The following is a 19,615-nucleotide window of genomic DNA, read 5'->3' on the forward strand; positions in this document are numbered from 1 at the left end:
TTCGTAGTAGCGATAGATTTGAACCAACAAACCCAGTATGTACATCTTGTTAATTCACCTTTTTAATATTGCTGGTATACTGTTTCATAGCAATCTTTTCTACTGTGCTTTCAAAGCCAAAGAAAGATTTAATATCAAGGCTTGCAGACTGCTCAAAACAGGTCCAGTCTTCATTGTCTGGATGCACCTGAAAAGTGGAGAGAGGAAAAATGGTCACTTAGCATAAGAAAGGTGATCAAGTATTACATTGATGATTATTTCTAAAGTATGGTATACTACGTGCATTGTAAGATGGCAATTTTTCTGATATTCTCACCATATGCAATATGAATAAGGCTTGCCTTTCACAGAAAAGAGCCAAAAGGTCTTCTTAAGAGCTGGATATTCTTTGCATTAAGCAGTTGTACTTGATGGAACAAACAGATTACCAATGTCTGCCCTTTGCTAATTTTCTAATTTCTAATCTTTGTTCAGCCACCACAGAAGTCAACAAGTTACCCATTCCTATCAAGAGGGTCTCTACAAAGGTTGTCCTGACAACTGCCACACAGGAAGGAATCATCATGTATTGTCTAAATCACAGGAAGACACTTAACAGCTCAATTCTATATGGAGTTAAGGGGGCACTTAAATTCACTGACATCAACAGGATTAGGCTTACTGAACTGCATAGTTCAGTAAGATTGCACTAGTCCTGCAGCCACATGTATTTGGGCAGCCAACTGCCAAGCCCTTACCCAATTAACGCGTGGCTTTCAGAGCTATCCCTACTATGAAGGTGGCTACATTAGATAGCAGATTTGGGGTGCCTTTCAAGGGTAACAGATTTAGGGGTATGCACAAAACCGGTTTGCCTGGTTCAGTTCGAGTCCAAACTGGACTCAAACCAAACCGGGCATGTTCTGTTTTGTGTCCCTTGAACAGACCCCCGGCTTAGCTCGAATTTGAGCTGGTTCGGGGCTTCTAAGGTTAATTAAAAAAAAAAAATTTTTTTTTAAGAACTCACCACCGGGCTTGGAGGTACTGCAATGGCTGTGGGGTGTGTGTGTCTCTGCCATCTCCCCCTACCCCTGCCGGCCTTCCACCACTCCTCAAAGGGCCATTCCGGCCCTTACTATTGTGGCAGAGGTCATTTGGGAGGCTGCCATGCATGTGCCCTGGCCATTTACATGGCTTGGAGGCCTGGGTGCATGCGCGACGGCCTCCAAAATGACTGCTGCTATCGTAGGAAGGGCCAGAACGGCCTTTTGAAGAGCAGGGGAAGGCCGGCGGGAGGGAGATTACATTTTGTATCCCGCTCTTCCTCCAAGGCATAAGTTTTGGGTGGTATAAAAATATGTTAAATAAATAAAATAAATAAGGAGCCCAGAGTGGTGTACTACATATGTTTCTCCTCACAACAACCCTGTGAGGTAGGTTAGGCTGAGAGAAGTGACTGGCCCAGAGTCACCCAGCTAGTATCCTGGCTGAATGGGGATTTGAACCCGGGTCTCCCCGGTCCTAGTCCAGCACTCTAACCACTACACCACACTGGCTCTGCAGATGGCAGAGACACACACCCACCTCAGCAGCACCCCCAGACCCGGTGGCGAGTTATAAATAAATATGTTAATACACACACCCCAAACCAGCTCAGAGCCAGACCAGGGGGTTTGGCTCGAGGTTGAGCCGAACTGGGCCCAGTCTGGCTTGAGGGTGAGCCCTTGAGCCAGCCCGGTCTGATAGTTAGGTTAAAAACTTCTCTGAGATCCTTGGAGAAAGGGGGAAGTGATAAGCGTAATGGCAATTTTGAGTGGCTCAATGCTTTTTTCGTTTTGGCCTTTACAACCTGCTTGACCCCTCACCATGTATCTGAGTGGCAAAGGGGAAGCAGCCACCATCAGTGCCCTTGGTTCCATCTCTGGTGGGGACTGCTACTGCCACTTCTCCTTGTTACTGCTCACAGCCTTAAGAGACAGGGCAAACCAGTACAGTGAGAAGATAAACAAATGCAAATGGTGGCATTTTTAAGTGTAGGAACCAAAAACTGCTACTGGGGAAACCTCCTTCCTTTTTCTTGTTACTTGTGTCTGGCTGTATCCTGAAGGAACAAACAATTTAAGAACACACCAACCAAACAGGCAGAGTGGGAAGCTGTAGGTCACTGGAGTACCTGCTCTTTGGCCTAGTCAGCAATGTAAGCTTAATTCCTGGGTGAGTGAGAGTGGCAGCAGCCCCACCCTTCCCCATGCTGTTCATACCTCTGTCAAAAAGCCTGCTTAGGACAAACAGCTGCTGTTTGTGCAATGCTTCTTGCGGCATCCCCAGTGCATGTGTGTCATCTGCCTGCTTGCACTGCTCGTCTCTTGCCACAGCAGGCATGGCATGCATTGGTTACATGTGCTGAGAGCAATTTTATTGACATTTTGTAACATTACCCTCCCTGAATGTACCATTACAATAAGCAGGGGGTTTCCTACAGCCTGAGAAACAGCCCTTATACACATATTGTGAAATGTTAAGCAGGGCTACTTTTAAACAGGAATGGCAGTAGTTTTTATTGGACTAATGGCCACACCAGTCATAGCAAAGCTTTAGAATTGCTCAGACATTTCTTAGGGTAGAAAGACAGAAACCAAAAGGTGTCCATGCCGACATACAAAAACAAGGCATGCTCTGCAAAAACTCAAAAGACAGCTCCTGCAATACCTCAAAGTGTATACATTCAATTTCCTCTGAATCAAGTTCAGTTGGCAAAGGTGTGAAAGCTTGTGTGCATCACAGAGCTCTTCATCTTGCTTTGTGCATCAGCTTTTCGCAGAGAAAAGATAAGCAAATGAATACTAGCAAGCTTAACAGCCACTAGTAAGGAAATTTATCAACTCATCGACATCATATGCTATGCACTGGCACTACAAAGCAGGAGAAGCAGCACTTAAGGCACATATTGGCTTCAATCAGAGTGAAAATGCAATGTTCAGACTTACAAACACACGCTTTATGTTCCATATGTTGGTACCGCCTGAGCACAGATATAACAGATCATTTGACATTCAATGCTAGGGGATTATGTACAAAACAAGAACATTCTGGAACACTGCTCATTGCTAAAAGCAAGTCAAGCAGCTGAAAAAATGACAAGGACATGTGCAATAGAATACTTCCTTAAAAAGGACGAATTAATCAGACCTCTGCTCGTAGTTCTGAAGACTAAATGCAAGCTTGTCCCAATCTGCAGGAACAATTTAACCCCCCCGCCCCACAGTTACTCACTGTGTAACAGCAACATTCATTGATGACAACTCTGTTCGAAAATGTTTCATTGTAGGCCTCTATGTGTAAAGTGCGTTCTCTTCTGTTCAAGGAGTTCTTTTGAATAAAGTAGACATAATCTACCCCTGCAATCTGAAAAAAAGATCAGAGACTGGATTAATTTGCAGTTTCCTTGCAGGTAAGTACTCAGGCCTTCTAACCAACCTATTTTGTTGCATTACCTTTTTCAGGAGTCGTGGGAAATCTACATCCAGTTTACAGCGTCTTTCAATCATATGGACTGCCCCGTCATCACTCTTGAATTCATTCATAGTATCACTGGCAACGAACATGGGAATGAGGGGGCACGTGGGAAACCTTCTTTCATAAGCCTGCAAAGGTAAGGAGGGGAGAATGTACAAATGCTTTGTTACCAAACTCTCCAGTATGCAGGTGAAAATGCTCAATTAAATTGATTACAATATACAGTTTTATTCACTTCAGAATAATAATAGTTAAAATAAAAGCTGTTAAGGTGCCAGTTTGGGCATCTCAAATGTCTATCAACAACAGTATGTAGCACTGGAGGATTTTTAAACAAGACTAATTATCACTCCTTTAGAGAGCCATCTAGAGTTTTCCCCAAGTACCTCCACAGAGCCCAATAAAGACATCCAATGCTTGTTCCTTACAATCATGTGTGTCCCTAAGCACAGCAGTGCTGCTCTAATGAATGCCGTGTACCATTTACTAGCCTGTACTGTCTAAGAACATAATGTCTAAGACTAGCTTGTGTAAGAACATAGTGGGGCTATTCACATGACCGGGCAGGCTGGGCCAACTCACCTTCCCCCCAAACGAGTGACCGAATGTTGTTGGGAGTGCGGACTGTGCTCCCAGATAATCTGCGCTGTGCCATGCAGCGCGGAGCTCCGGCGGCTGGGACCATGCAATCTGGACTCTGGACATCATACAATGCACTGTGCAATGTGTGCAGTGGATTGTGGGATTGCCCAAGGAGACGGGCACTCTAGGTGCCCTTTCTGTGTCTGCTAGGGCAGAACACAGCTCAAAAGAACACACGATCCCAGAGTCAGGATTAAGGGCTCACGTACACCTTGAACCCTGGCTAAAAGCTGGGCTAAAAAGCTGGGCTAGGTGGCACTGCCCTGCTGGGATAGAGTCTGATCCAAGCGGTTCCCACCCACAGCCTAACCCAAGCTGGGCTTCCCTATCTTGGGTTAGACTACACATGAGAACAGTCTCAATGTCTTTTACTAATTGCTCACACATCAATGGTTTGAATTCAAATAAAATAAAGAAATAAATTAGAGAGAGAGAGAGAGAGAGAGAGAGAGAGAGAGAGAGAGAGTTCCAGGGTTCACAAGACAATGGAATTTCTTTGAATCCCAGATGCCTGTTCTTTAGGGCCATACTTGGGAAGCAGAAGGGGGCAGTTTCGGAGTTTAACTTTTTACAATAGCTCTTTCCCCCACTTCCCGCAGATTCCAGCCCCATGACAGACAGGACACACACTCATTCCAATTGACAGCTTGTCCATCAGCACATACTCTCAGATTCTAATTTTAACATGCCTGTGCCAGAAATATTGAATTCGCAATGGTTTTGTGTTTTATTTTTTGTGGAGTTGGGATGGGAGAAGAAACACAAAACTTACAGAATGGAATGAAAACATGCAACTGAAGCAACAAGTGGTTGGATTGTTAGATGTATACTTTTTTCCTTCCCTGTGGCAGTTTTACCTAAGAGTAAAATTTGTTATGGGGTGGCTAACAAAGTTTTTATTTATTTGTTGGTTTGTTTATTATCGTTACTAAGAGACCAGACAGTGAAAGGCAGTTGCCTATAAGGAGACTAGTCCTTAAAATGGCTACCTAGCTAGGATGGTCAGCAGTGGTCCCTCTAATTTTTTTCATCTCTGTGCAGAATGAGTTTTGTTCTGGGCAGCAGTATCAAGGCACTGTGTGTACACCTGCATTCAGAGTGGGGTCTTCCTAATTCAACCTGAGCAGGATCTAAGATTAACTGAGTGGACATCAGAAAATTTGTAAGTATGCACCCTTGCGCACACCCTAGAGGGAACAGTGATGTGACCTCACTGAGGCAGTGACCTCATTATAACTAAAGTAGTAGTACAGATGAACCGCATCATCCGCGGTCTTGGCACCTGCAGTTTTACATATTCATGGTAGGGCAATGGAGACCTGACCTCAGTATGAGCAGGTTAAAAAGGATTGTTAAAATCCACATATCCGTGGTTGCTAGGTGGCCAGAAATGACCTCCAAGGTCATTTCTGGCCACCATTTTGCTGAAATGAGCCATTTTGTGGCTTGTTTAAAAGTTTCCCATTATTTTTTCATGGTGACCCAAATTGGGGGGAGCATTGCTAGACATCTGGAGACCTGCAGAGCACAGTATGGCACTTTATTTCTATTATTTATGCCTTTTAAACCCATTTTTACTTCCAGAAACCTAACCCCCCCAATTCCCATTCACTCAGTGTCTCGTTATCCACAGTTCTGTTATCCATGGTTGTAGCAGAGAATGGGACCACTGTGGATAACAGAGCCCACCTGTATGCAGGAATGATGTCCAAAATACAGCTTGGCCTTCAACTTAGGCTAGTTATAACTGCAGGGGTAAAGCTAAGTCTATCAAAGAGAATTCCTAGACACAACCATCAAGGATGGGGGAAGCACAAATTTTAAAATTCTATTTTTTTAATTGGGACTGAAAAGCATTCAACAGCGGAACTTGGCAACTGTTTCGTGCATTTTCCTCTATAGCATTCTTTGCTAAGAAGAGGATTAGGGGCATTTCACCTCAATAAACACGATCAAATATACAAAAAACATGACAACACCACAAATGCAGGTGAAAAATGAAAGAAATCTGTATTAAGTGTTTACTTTGTTTAACAACAGAAGTGGGACCCCAACAATGCCTCTAGTGAAAAGGGAACTCTGTCCATAGACTTCACAGCTAAATCCTAAGGTCCATTACCACCCTCATTAATTTTAGAGATGATCCAGAAAGGAGGGGAAGGGGTTTAATGAGCCATATGTAGAAAGCCAACATAGCCAGTTGGCAGCACTTGTGCCAGAAAAAGGGAAATATGGTACTTTAAAACATTAACACTATGTGAACAGTGCCTGGAGAGAAGCACTAGAAAAATGAGCAGGACTCATTAAAGCAATCTTTCTACTCCAGCTACCAGACATTTCGCATCCAGGATGACACTTTTCCTACATCCTGGAGAGGATGACCAATTCCTGGAATGTCCAGACCATTCCTGGACATGTGGCAATCCTACTCTCAATGTTGTTCAGGTATGTGCCAATTTCCTTATTTCCCTCCAAATTCAATAGGCTTATTTTAGCCTTTAGTATGAAGCAATTTAAACACACAAAAGAATATTCCACTTTTAAAACAAAACGGATAGTCTGGAAAGGATGCTTATGTTGACTTTTAAATTAGGCTGTGCTTGCTTCTGTGTAACAAATATTTCCTAACTAGAATGCTGAGTTAGTCATTTTGTTTGGGCATCATCGACTGGGAAGCTCTTCTCTGCAAGCCCAAATGAAAAGTAGGAGCACTTTCTGAGGTGTACCAAAAATCCATTACCAAGTCTGGGGGAATAAGCAAATAGACTACTACTCTATCATTATTTGGTACTCAAAATTGTAAGTCTAAAGCTGCAAGAATACTGCAGGTCCCCAACACTTGATTAGTGCATAATTATATTGACAGAACTTTGTTGCACAACCCTCCTCCTACCAACAACTGCAATTAGTTTTCCTCAATCATATTTTTATCTTTTGCATTTCATGTAGAAAAGGTTGGGGTTTGTGCAATAATGTTGTGTAGCAGGAGATATGAGATTGCATCAGGGCACGGCTCAGATCTTACAGACCCATTTCAAACCTACAGCCGCTTGGTTGGACTCATGCCCTACCACCCAACCCACTCTGGTGTCCCTAGGAGCCACTCATGGGGAATAATTGAGTGTTTCAAGTTTCCCCATTGTTCCCTATGGCCGAAACAGTCAAAACGTTTCAAGTTGTTTTGTCAAAACAGCCGGCTCGGCCACTGTTTTGATGAAACGTTTTGGCCATTTTGTGTTTTGTTTCGAGCTTGAAATGAAAATGCAAAATACATTTCATGCACATCCCTATTGCCAGCTCTGTAGATATCGGCCTGGAGTCTTCAGGAATCAGCATCAATCACCAGGAAAGATTGAAGAGCTATCCTGGATATGCTAATGGATTGATATTATGAAAAATACTGGGAGGGGTGGGATTTCCAGGAGTAGTATCGATAGAGTTGGCAACCCTAAGTAAAAGAGGAGGGTAGGGGGAGAAATTAACTATGCAGCTTATTTTGCCTATCATTAAAAAGTTCAACTGTGTCAGACAACCTTAGAGCTGTTGCTACTGCTACCTTGGCCACTTCATCAGAGTCTGAAAGGAACAGCTTGCATGGGACCAGAAGAAAGCCACCTTTCCAAAACTATCCCCTCCCCTCCTTTATCAGAGACCAACACAGCTCTTCTTGTACTGCTGCTCATTTCAATGGGCAGAGGGCTTGTGGGAGAGAATGGATAATTGCTCTCCAAAGCTGAAGGGAGAGAGGGTTGAGGTCAGCTGGCTGGTGGGTGGGTTGACTCCTTCCTTCTTTAGCCATACCTGGTTCAGCAAAGGAAGTGAAGGAGGCCTGGCAGAACTCAGTCACATGACACTCAGGGACATATTTTGGTGATGCATAGTGGGCCGCTTCAGAGGAAAGGGAGGGCTGCTGAAAATGCCCCTTGCCCCACTCAAGTGACAGCACAGCAGTAGTCTGGAACTCACACTGCTTTGTGTACACACAATGCTAGTCTGGACACCAGCCAATAAAATGTTAGAACTGGAAATTTCCATGAAAAAAAATTAAGTTTGAAAAAAATCTCTACCTCACATCTCTGCTAGGTGCTAGGATAAAAAATTGAGGTGCAACAATGAACTGGCAACCAGGATTTGTTAAGGCTTGATCTAGTTAATATTAGATTGCTAGTTTACCTATGGGGGCTTGAATTCAAGTCCTAGCTCAGCAGTAAACCCTCTACATGGCTTTAAGTGAGTCATTTTCTTCTTTAGTATAAGTGGGAGCAAAAGTATCATAGGACTTTTGGGAGGTTAGAGAAAATGCATACTATAAAGCTCTTTGAATATCAAAGCTACTCAATAAGACCACCCTCCTCTGCAATGGAAAGGAGATTTTTGCAAGCTTGCCTCAGAATCCTTGACATTTTCTAGGACATTGTGCTGTTCCAAAGTAATCTATGTTTTGTTTAAATTGCCAAGTTATTTAAAAAAAAAAATTACCTGCTTGATGCATCATAGCATCTTGAGTAGTAAACAAGAGGCAGGAAAATACCAATACCTTATATACATGCAAGTAAGTTCTAACACAAAAATCTCATAGGCTTCAATTATCTTATTTTCTGGAATCTGTCATTGGTAAATCATGATCTCTATGTTTGCCCCTGGGGGAATACCTTGTTCAATTTTTCCCCCATGCAAGTTGCTTGAGTTGTCATTCTTCAGGATTCAGCTCACTCCACAGGCTACAGAAATTAGATCTCGAAGTGGGTGGCTGTATAGGTCTCTAGTGTACCTGCATGTAACTGGGTGCACAACTGAAAGGCACTACATAGTGCATAGCATATAGCAAGCAGCAATGTGCAGAATGGTGGAGATCTTGGCAGTAACCCTCGGTATGAGGATTGTCACAAGCGTACTTGTATTTTTGTCTGAAATGGCGGCATTTGGATTGGTTCATCTGCTTTGGTAATCAGGACTAACGTGCTCTGCATGCACTATACCACCTGCTCTCCCTCTATGGTATTCTTGTAGTCAGAATTGTACACCATGCCTTCCAGGGTGCTTGGCCATGCTCGCTACACATTCACAGATTTTGACACATTTTGTCTACACATTTTGGAGGATATAAAAACTGTATTTTCAGTATGGTATGCTGTATACTATGATGGACATAGGAACATAGGAAGCTGCCATATACTGAGTCAGAGCATGGGTCCATCTCACTCAGTACTGACTACACAGACTGGCAGCGGCTTCTCCAAAGTTGCAGGCAGGAATCTCTCTCAATCCTATCTTGGAGAAGCCAGGGAGGGAACTTGAAACCTTCTGCTCTTCCCAGAGTAGCTCCATCCCCTGAGGAGAGTATCTTAGAGTGCTCACACTTCTGGTCTCCCATCCATATGCAACCAGGGCAGACCCTGCTTAGCTAAGGGGACAAGACCAGCTCTCTTCTCCATGCTACATACTACACTTCTTAAAAACAACATTTAAAGAACTGCCTTGCATCCAAAACACCAAGGAAACTGCGTATGCACACACTTAAGTTGCCTTTTACTCATTTCTCAGAATTGATGGGCTGCCAAATAGCAACACATTGAGAATAGGTGAGGCCAGACAACCAAATACCACATTGTAATACACCAATCCTGCTCCTGAACAGGATTATAAGAGCAATTACTCCAGTGGAATCTACTTACATAATGTATTTTGCATTATTATTTCTGCATACAGACCATAACTACTGCTCTTGCTTGCCCTTAATATTGCTGTTAATCATTTTCTTATAAGGAAGCTTATTAAGTTCATTTAATTGCTACCAGTGTTCTCTTACCATTCAGTCTTAAAAGCCTAGCTTCTGGGATTACAGCACTGATCACATTTTGTTCTGAGTGCCCCAAATATAGCTCAAAAGCAGAACGGAGTGGTATTTTAAAGAGCCAATGGAATTTAATTTTTTTAAGCTGACTGAAGGTAAAGCAATATATTATACAACCCAAAAGGAACCAGCTGTAATAGGGAATGCACAAAAATAGAACACTAAAATAAAAATGGGTTTAATACCAGCTGTGGTAAATGAAGTATTGCAAGAATAATGCACAGTCAACTAGGAGTGTAAGAGATCAATATATTTATCTTACGTTCAGCTGAAAACAGTTATGCATGAAGTGCAGTTATACATTCTAAGAATTTGTGTGATCACAACTGTGTTGCAAATTGCCGAATCTTATCTTCTAGTTCAGGAGACTGAACACAGGTGAGTCAAAACTTGAATGTGAACACTCGAAGAAGTTAAACTCTTCCAGTTCAGCAACTTTCTTGAAATATGGGCACTTTTGTTAAAGCTTTAGAAACCAGAGCTGGGGTACTGCATGATAAATTCATACAATCTTTTGCACCTCCAAAGAAGTCTCAGGCCCTTAGTCTATATGCCCATCGTCTCTCAGTTATGATCAGATCTGAGAACTTTGAAAATCTGCAAGAGCGCACAAATTGCACAAGTGGGCCAAGAACATATGAACATGTTGTTAAATGTCAACCCAAGATCAGGATTTGGACTATGTTATCCCAGATCAGAGTATTATGGAGCCAGAAAGGGTTCGCCAAGGAGAACATCTGTCATGCAAGAAGCTGGTACCTCTTCTAAAACTATGAAATTTGTGTCACATATTAATGTTTTATTGGCCTGCAAATCGCACTTGACTAGCAAGCCTGAGGTTGCCAGTTCAAAACCCCACTGGTATGTTCCCCAAACTATGGGAAATGCCCATATCGGGCAGCAGTGATATAGGAAGATGCTGAAATGCATCATCTCATACTGTGCAGGGGGAGGCAATGGTAAACCCCTCCTGTATTCTACCAAAGACAACCACAGGGCTCTGTGGTCACCAGCAGTCGACACCAACTTGACGGCACACTTTACCTTTACCTAATTGCTCTATACTGTGAGAAAGCAATTTGTTCAACACCAAGGACTACATTACATCTTGAAGTACTTGCCTAGTGTGCAATCTTGTTTTTGTCTTCGTTGTTTAAGAAACCCAATTGTATTTCTTAAAGTAGCAGATTCAGGTCATGGTTAGTAATAGTGCTTTGGACATAGCCATACTTCAAATGCTTTACTGAAGAACAACAGACATACAGTTTCAATTGAACTTTAGAAGTTTCAGCTGACTTACCTCACATGAACAGCATCATACAGTCAGCTTTCACATCACATTTCATTTTCCTACAGCAATTCTTCCGATGCCGGGACATGGCAAAGCCCCTCACAAGCTGGAATTGACAAAGAGCTCCTACTACTGCCCCCTTCAAAAGCTTAAAATCTCAGCCCCTGAAAATGCAGAGAGTTGCTTGGCAACCATAATATCTGAAATAAGTTTTGGGTGAAAGCGCAGCTTAACCATTTATAGCTGTTTCAGCTTGCTCAGCTTAAGGTCTCATTTGGGCATCCTCATAAGGTATAACTGTCTAGCAGTGACATCACTGAAGTTTGATATATAGAATTTCTATATATTCACAAATTATGTGAATGCTGTCACACAAAATTCTAAGCAATTAGACTACTTTAATTATCCTATTTTGTTGCCTTGACTTAAGACGTCAAACAGTCACTAAAATAGACTGTGTTTACCTGAATCCAAGACTTGGTTTTCTCCAAGTTTTTTGATATTAGAAATTGGGAGGTCATCTAAACAGAGTCCTGCTCCTTTGTAAATGTTTCAGGTAAATATGGTATGTTTGCGGGTGTGAATAGTACTACTGAAGATGCATGGTTCACTGGCTAGGGTATTGGTGTACATTTTTGGGAGAGAGAAACTACATATGTCTGTGCAATCCATCTCCTCCCCTCCCCCAATTCTTTCACATTTTGAGTAGATCAAAATAGGGCTATTCATAACGCCTCTAAATTTCTCCTATGAGCATAGACCTGTGCACACTGCTACAACTACCTTATACTGATCTATGTTTACTGTATGCTACAAGTAGTATTTAAGACAATGAATATCTGTCAGTTTCCCAGGTGTAATAGAAAGACCCCGGTTTTTCAGATTGGAATAGAGTTGTCTTAGTGCAGTTTATACCTGTTAATGCCTGACAGCCCATTTTGGCAACAGAATTTCAAGAAAATCCTGGGCAACCTGTAGCAAAACCACCTTCAAAGAAATTCACCTTTCACAAGCACTTCAGCTTGTATTTGTCTCCACATACCATTGGCCATTTATAAGGCCCTCAGCAGCACATCATGAGAGCTGTGACCTTGTGTTCTACAACTGCGGTTTGTTGCACAAAGAGCTTGGGGCTACTCACTAAACTGGAATGGCAAGCTTATCCATCATGCAGAACAGCATCCTGAACAGTCTGCCAACAGCAGAGATTGTGATAAGAGTCCAGCATGGAAGGAAAGTTCAATATCAATAAAAAGAGATGCTGTATTGAGTATGTTTCAGAGAACCAGGGGACAGGGCGGGATGCCATGCTGAAGTTATAGATTCCCATAAATGCTACAGGAGTTCGTGGTAACAGGATAGGGCAGCCAGTCATTTCCCCTGTACACTAAACATATGTCAACATTAAATAGGAAGTCAGCAGAGCCCCATATACACATGACCAAATAGCATTCCATAAGTGTATAGCATCAGTTATTTTTACCTCATCAATAGTGTAGTGCTTCAAGAGAACCAAAGCAAATAAACACTAGAGTAGGAAAATCACCATTACTGGAAATCAGAGGCACTAGCAGCGAAGACTCTCAGAGAAACTAAAAGCAAAGTTGGTAAAACACCCCTGGAGTACGGTTGTACATATGATGCTATTCTGTTACTACAGATGGATTATACCAACAGCAGTACAGTAGTCATAGTTATTGCCAACAGCTAATGTAATAGCTCCCAACAGGAGTCAACACAAGCAGGTATACAGGCAAACTTTGCCATCTGTGGATCCAGCACCCGCAGTTTACCATATCCATGGTCAGGTAACTGACACTCAACCTCAGCATACATGGGAAGAGGGGGTTAATTCCATGTTTCCGCAGGTTTAGGGTGGATGGAAACTGAAGGAGAGCTGGTCTTGTGGTAGCAAGCATGACTTGTCCCCTTGGCTAAGCAGGGTCTACCCTGGTTGCATATGAATGGGAGACTAGAAGTGTGAGCACTGTAAGATATTCCCCTTAGGGGATGGAGCCACTATGGGAAGAGCAGAAGGTTCCAGGTTCCCTCCCTGGCATCTCCAAAAGAGGGCGGAGAGAGATTCCTGCCTGCAACCTTGGAGAAGCCACTGCTGCCAGTCTGTGTAGACAATACTGAGCTAGATGGACCTATGGTCTGGCTCAGTATATGGCAGTTTCCTATGTACCCCTGAGGTCATTTCTGGCCACCACTTGGAGGAGAAGAGCCATTTTGTGGCTCTTTTTAAAAACACAGGCCCCCCCCCAAGTCTTTTGCAAGGAAAAAGCCAGATTTGTGGTTTGGAGGGGCATTGCCGGACACCGGGAGACCCACAGATCATGGTAGGGTACTTTCACATGTTTCAGGCCCTTTGTCAGTGTTTTTTGCCCATTCTGGAGCTTCCAGAATCCTATCCCGGCAAATCCCATTGCCTTACAGATTCAGTTTCCGCAGTTCCGTTACCCATGGTAGTAGTGTAGAATGGAACCCCCACAGAAATCAGGTTTATCCTGTAACGACTATCAGAAAATGGCTGGGTACACAAGGCCTAAGTCTGCTGAGTAAAATGCAAAAAAGTAGATTTCTGCTTGCAAGCCTTTCCCCCTTTCCAGCTTTGGCTGCGTTGCTCTTCCTCTCCTGCTCTGATAACATAATCTTGCTCTAAATTTGCACATCAGGCTCTTTATAGGGTATTGCAGCTTCGTCCACAAGTCAGTATGTACCTCCTGGATACAAATGAGCATAATTCTAATTCACTATGGACCAGTTCAGCTGATACTTTCAACGCATGATTGGATTCTTCTACCCGTGTACAAATGATCATCTGAATGGAAAACCACACATTCTCTGCATTAAATACTAGATGTAATGTAGGATTTAGAACATGAGGTAGTCACTATCATGTTTTAAAATGATAGCTTGAATTGCAGTGTGGTGTCCCGTCCCCCCCCCCCCCCCGCCACTTAACCATTGCGTTTGAACTGTAAACAGGACAGAGCCCTATTGTGATATTCAGTTATGTAGGCAGGACTTACTTGTGGCATAATTTTTTCTCCCTGTCCAAGGTGGAGAGTTGTAAGAGTTCTTTTAATCTTTGCCACATTAACTGACATAATGGGAATAAGTGCTGCTTACAAGACAAGTGTGCTGTTCAGAAGTTTCACCTCCTTTCTAGTATAAAATACAGTAAATGTGAAAAACTGTGTGCGGGTGCCTGTGTGTTTGAGTTTCAACCATGTATTTTTATTTTAGTTTTTCCTGTGACAAGGAAAAAGGGGGCAGTTTTACCCACCAAGACTTAAGGGTCACCCCTGGTCTCTTGCCTTCACTCCCCCACCTTCCAGAGTCCCATTTACAGCCTCTTCAGCCACTTTCCTTCCCCAACATTTCTCCCTGTGGGGATCTGACAGCATTTTGCCCAGGAAGATTGCAGTCAGGTTGAGGGTGAAGGATTGACAGAGGTTGCAAGAAGAGAGAGCCCAAGGTGGGGTGGGTGAAGCCAGACTGCTAGGTGGGACCCTTAAGGTACAGGGGTCACCACTTGCCTTCTCTTCCCCCACCTTCCAGCACCTCACTTACAGCCGCAAAACTGTATATTTTCATTCTCCAGCCGAAATCTGGGGTTGTGCAATTGAAAACTGTGAGAATCCTTTCCTATAAGAGTTCTCCCCAGTTTGGAACTCACTATATTGCTATCTAGTGCTGCTTGGACCTCACTCCTAGACCAATGGACAAAAGATGGAAAAATCTAGGTAGGTTTTTGGTTCGCCCAGACTACCAAAAACAAAAATCGATAGAAGAAAATTTTCTTTCCCAGAAAATGCCATTGAAAAGCATGGAGTATTAAACCTCATAGGGACAGGAAAGGCTAGAGTCACAAAGAGAAATAAGAGGTTGCTATTTGGAGGAATGCTTGCAAACTGCAATTGCTTTTACTAAAAAAAACACACACACACACACACACACACACACCCCTATGGTATCACCAAACATGCCCATCTAATCTCCATGGAAGACATAGTTCTATATCTTCTATGGAGCCAAAGCTCTCGGTTCTTCCTTAGAAAAGAATTCCATCTCAAAAGCTGATCACTGTGCATGACTATCATTTTATGTACTTCTATCTATCTATGGGAAGATGCTGTGTTTGAAACAGGAAATACAAGAAAGGAAGCCTGGGAATAATAGAGAGAGGGGAGTGATAGGCCTGCATCTGTGAAAAGAAGCCACAGTAGGATTCTAAACATATGACTGGAAGAATACACTCTACCCACACTGGTCTGTTCGTCTGGATCTGTTTTCCAAGTAAGTATTAAAAACCTACAAATATACTAAACATGCATTTAAAAGTATCATCTGAACTGGTCCTATAGTTTAAAATGTTATTCAGGAAAGTTCACATTGAAACTCCTTTTACTGCTTACTTTTGAAGCTTTCCAACTTTCTCATCTCACAAACATCTGTTCTCTCCAACCAACATAATTTCCCATGCCACTCTCGCTACCTATAATGCCATCTAGTATTTGTCAAACAATTTATTATGATCCTCTCAAAATCCTTTATATTAAAAAAAACACGCTTTCCTGAATAATCTGTCCATTTATCAGCCCACCCTCCAACATTACCTACTGCTGCAATGCGGACTCACATGGTATAATGAACTTTTATTGCTGTTTTTACCTTATTTTTAAAATTTGTTTTTATCTTATTGAACTGGTCTATGACCGAAATAAATAAATTGATTGATTGACCTACTGCTGCACTGATACTTGATTATACCCTACTGCAGCTACATATTAATTACTACAAGTGACTTCTTCATCCCAAAACACATTGCTGTCTTGCCCAAGAGCCTGAAAAAACATGCATGTTTTGTAAGAGCATGTTATATGCATGTTTTGTATAGCGGCTAGCAGGGTTGATTTGATTTAAATCAAACTGATTTAAATCACGATTTAAATCACTAGCAGGGTGGATAAAAATAAAAAAAATCCGATTTAAATCAAAAAAATCCGATTTAAATCAAAAAAATCTGATTTTTTGATTTAAATTGGATTTTTTTTATTTTTATCCACCCTGCTAGTGATTTAAATCGTGATTTAAATCAGTTTGATTTAAATCAAATCCACCCTGGCGGCTAGTATATCGTTAGCATTAAAGACCCTAGCTGACATCCTGAGCAGCATGCAAATGGAAGATGTGTCTGCACTGTGGAGAGCCATCCCACTATTGAGGAATCCATGCAGCTGATAACTTGCACCACTTCTGGAAGTGTCACCTAAAAGTACGTCTGACGGTAGCACACAGCCCTATGGGACACATTCTTTGTTGACATAGGGCACTTCGGGAGGAAGCACAAACAGCTGACATTCACCCCTCCCACCACATGCATGATGCTGTGCAACTAGGAAAGCTTTTCTCAGTGCAGACAACTTTCTGATGCGCCCATGATATGCTGCTCTGGATGTCAGCCAGTAATAGTAACATCTTGGTTATAGCTTGCCTTAATTCTTATTCATAACAGCAGTTCATAATTAAGATGTAGCACAATTCAAAACGTTCAGCTTCATGTTTTTAAGGTTAAACGATATCCTTAAAGCTAAACATACTTGCAATTTCTCTTGTATGCAAAATCCACTTTACAGGCCCATGCACTCCAGCTTGTTAAAATAAGCTGTTATGTCTATCCCAAGGCTATGTAGGTCATAAGAGAACTATTTTATTAAATGATATTTTGGGCTAGTTGTTGCTAAAACAGACCGGCTTAAGGAAATGAAAACATATAACCTCACATGGCAATTCTTTTGCAAACCTGAGAGTCAACACCTTCATCTACAATAGTAAATAAGTCTGAGCACCAAAGTATAACTAACTATTGAGATTCCCACCAAGTCTCTGCTTTTCAGTTCACCCTGCCTCACTTTTAAAGCTGTCATTAACATTTCCCTCCCCACTCCCACCGCCTGCCTTTGGAGTCCAACCAGAAACAGAAAATATTAATAAGCTCAAAAGCAGCCATTCACATTAAACACTAGCCACTGCAATAGTAACATATGCATGAAATACCACCACAAAAGCACATTGCTAGAACTGTAAATTAAGCATCAAATTAAGGCAAAATGCAAAAATAAAATCTTTTGAAAATTGAGAGAGAGGCCTTGGGATGTGCCTGCATGAAATGTGGTACATAAATGTAACTACCAATGAAATAAGTGTTATATATAGACTTGGGGGGTGGGGAAAGAAGCAGCATTGCCAGAACAACTCAGGTTCTTGAACTCAACCCAAAGCTGAGGTCATTCACATTTTCCATAAACTGGAGAAACACAATAGATTTTGGGGGGGAAACACAAGCAATTCCATCAGGAAGTTCACTGCTTACTCTATGGTGGCTCAAACAAGTCTAAATTCCATGACACTTGTTCCCACAGACTTTTGGGTCACAGGAGGCTACTAAGACAATAAAAGTACCCTTTGTAATCACACAGGATGTATATCTAGTGCAGTATTATTGAAGTAACAGCTGCCTGCTCCAGCATTAAGTGAAAAAAACCATTACATGAAGGCAACTTGAAAACCTTTGCATGTTATCCGCATTCACCTGGACTCCCAGGAACCTGCCCATGTATACTTCTAGTTTCCGATTCAGGTATTTGCAACTGCCTTAGTTTTCTGTCAAACCACATGTCTCTATTATTGTTTAAGAGCTTGAAATGGCAATAGGAAACTGCTCCAGAGCTTTTGAGTATTTTCTATACCTTTCGAAAAACATTTTCAAAATGGCTCAAAGATTGCAAAACTCTTCTCAGTCTCTCCCACAATTTCAGCTAGTACTAGTATACTAGCTGGGCTGGGCACAGAGCATCTGTGCCTCTAGTTCTCCCCCATCCCCCCATCCCTGTTGCCCCCCCCCCACTCTTGCCTTGTGGCCAGCAAGTGGGCCGGAGGCTGAGCCGCCCTCTCTGCCACCCACCCACCGCCATCATCTTCTCCACCCACACCCACCGGAGCTCCTGCCTTTTGGCCGGCAGGCAGGTCGGAGAGGGAGGCTGCGCCGCCCTCTCCATTTTCTCCTCCCGTCCCCGTGGCTAATCAGCAACTACTCACGCACTCTCGTGAGAGCTGCCACACATGGGATTAGCCATGGGTGCATCTTAGAGAAATATATAGATAGAAGATAGATAGATGGTATTGTTCTCCTGTGATTTCTTTATCTGAGGAAAATAAGTTCCTTCCTTTGTCTCTTGGGGATACTGTTTTTATGCAAAAACTTATGAAATAACCTTTGCCTCTTTGCAGTATCCTTTGCCTCTTGGGGATACTGTTTTTATGCAAAAACTTATGAAATAACCATTTGACTCTGACATTTAAGGAAGTTACACGAGGAAGAGAGCCTTGAAACAAGCACTTGAAGATGGCTCAAATAAGGAATCAAATTGCAATGTGCAGTTTTTCAAATAGGGTTCCTAGGTCTATTTCATGATTTTCACTCATTGTTTAACCAGTTTAACATTTCCAAAAATAAAAGTCACAGAGCAGCTGCAATGTGCCAATACAGATTTAATATCAGTTACATGCAACTAAGTATTACAATACAAAATGGAACTGGATATTACAAGGGAAATTAGCAACCCTGTGGATTTTCCTCTCTTTCCCCACAGATCTAGTGATACTCAATGCTCGATACAATGACAGCATGAGGATTTATCTGCCCCCACTTCACCTCATTGGCTGCTGTTTGCTGGGGCAGAAGTTGGAGTGATGACACTCAGAGTATTCCTAATCATTTCAGGAGAGAATGAAACTCAGAGCTGCATTTTCACATTGTCTTTATTCAACTGCATTTGCCAGAGAGCTCAGGTAATTTTTTCTTATTCCATTAACAATATTTTAACTACAGTTCTATAGATCTCATTTCCATGTGTGTTTGAATTTGAGCGAACACAGATGCTAAGAAGATTCCATGGCAGCATTGCTTTCAGGACTACTATTTTTAAATGCCTTCAAGAAGCGGCATTTACAGCAAAAAACTACTACATAAACCATTACTCCTCCTTAGCAAAGGTGCCCCTCCCTTCTTGAAGAGTATGCATGATTCCTCAACAAACATCTCTTTGAAGTTTAGCAGCATGTTTTGGTCATCTTCCTAACATTAAGCACTTTGAAAAGAAAATTGGGTAGAAGTCCCAGGTTAATGAGGGAATGGCACAGCGGGGAAGTAACTTGCCTAGGGAACAAGAGTTTGCTGGTTTGAATCCCCACTGGAAACACCTATATCGGGCAGCAGTGATACAGGGAGATGCTGAAAGGCATCATATCATACTGCGTAGGAG

General features: G+C 42.2%; 1 protein-coding gene across 2 annotated transcripts in view; it reads right to left on the reverse strand.

Annotated features, from left to right (window-relative positions):
* Positions 1-19,615, reverse strand: part of SEC14L1 (SEC14 like lipid binding 1) — a 53,647-nt gene that overhangs the window by 22,233 nt on the left and 11,799 nt on the right. For both annotated transcript variants that reach the window (XR_008316308.1, XM_053296798.1), the window contains exons 3-5: positions 3,474-3,623; positions 3,253-3,384; positions 59-187 (exon numbers count right to left, since the gene is read on the reverse strand). Coding sequence is in view for 1 of the 2 variants with exons in the window: in XM_053296798.1 (XP_053152773.1) it covers positions 59-187; positions 3,253-3,384; positions 3,474-3,623 (411 nt within the window). In the remaining variant the exon portion in view is untranslated. The remainder of the gene's footprint in view (positions 1-58; positions 188-3,252; positions 3,385-3,473; positions 3,624-19,615) is intronic.

This window comes from Hemicordylus capensis, chromosome 2, assembly GCF_027244095.1.
Source record: "Hemicordylus capensis ecotype Gifberg chromosome 2, rHemCap1.1.pri, whole genome shotgun sequence".
NCBI lineage: Eukaryota > Metazoa > Chordata > Lepidosauria > Squamata > Cordylidae > Hemicordylus > Hemicordylus capensis.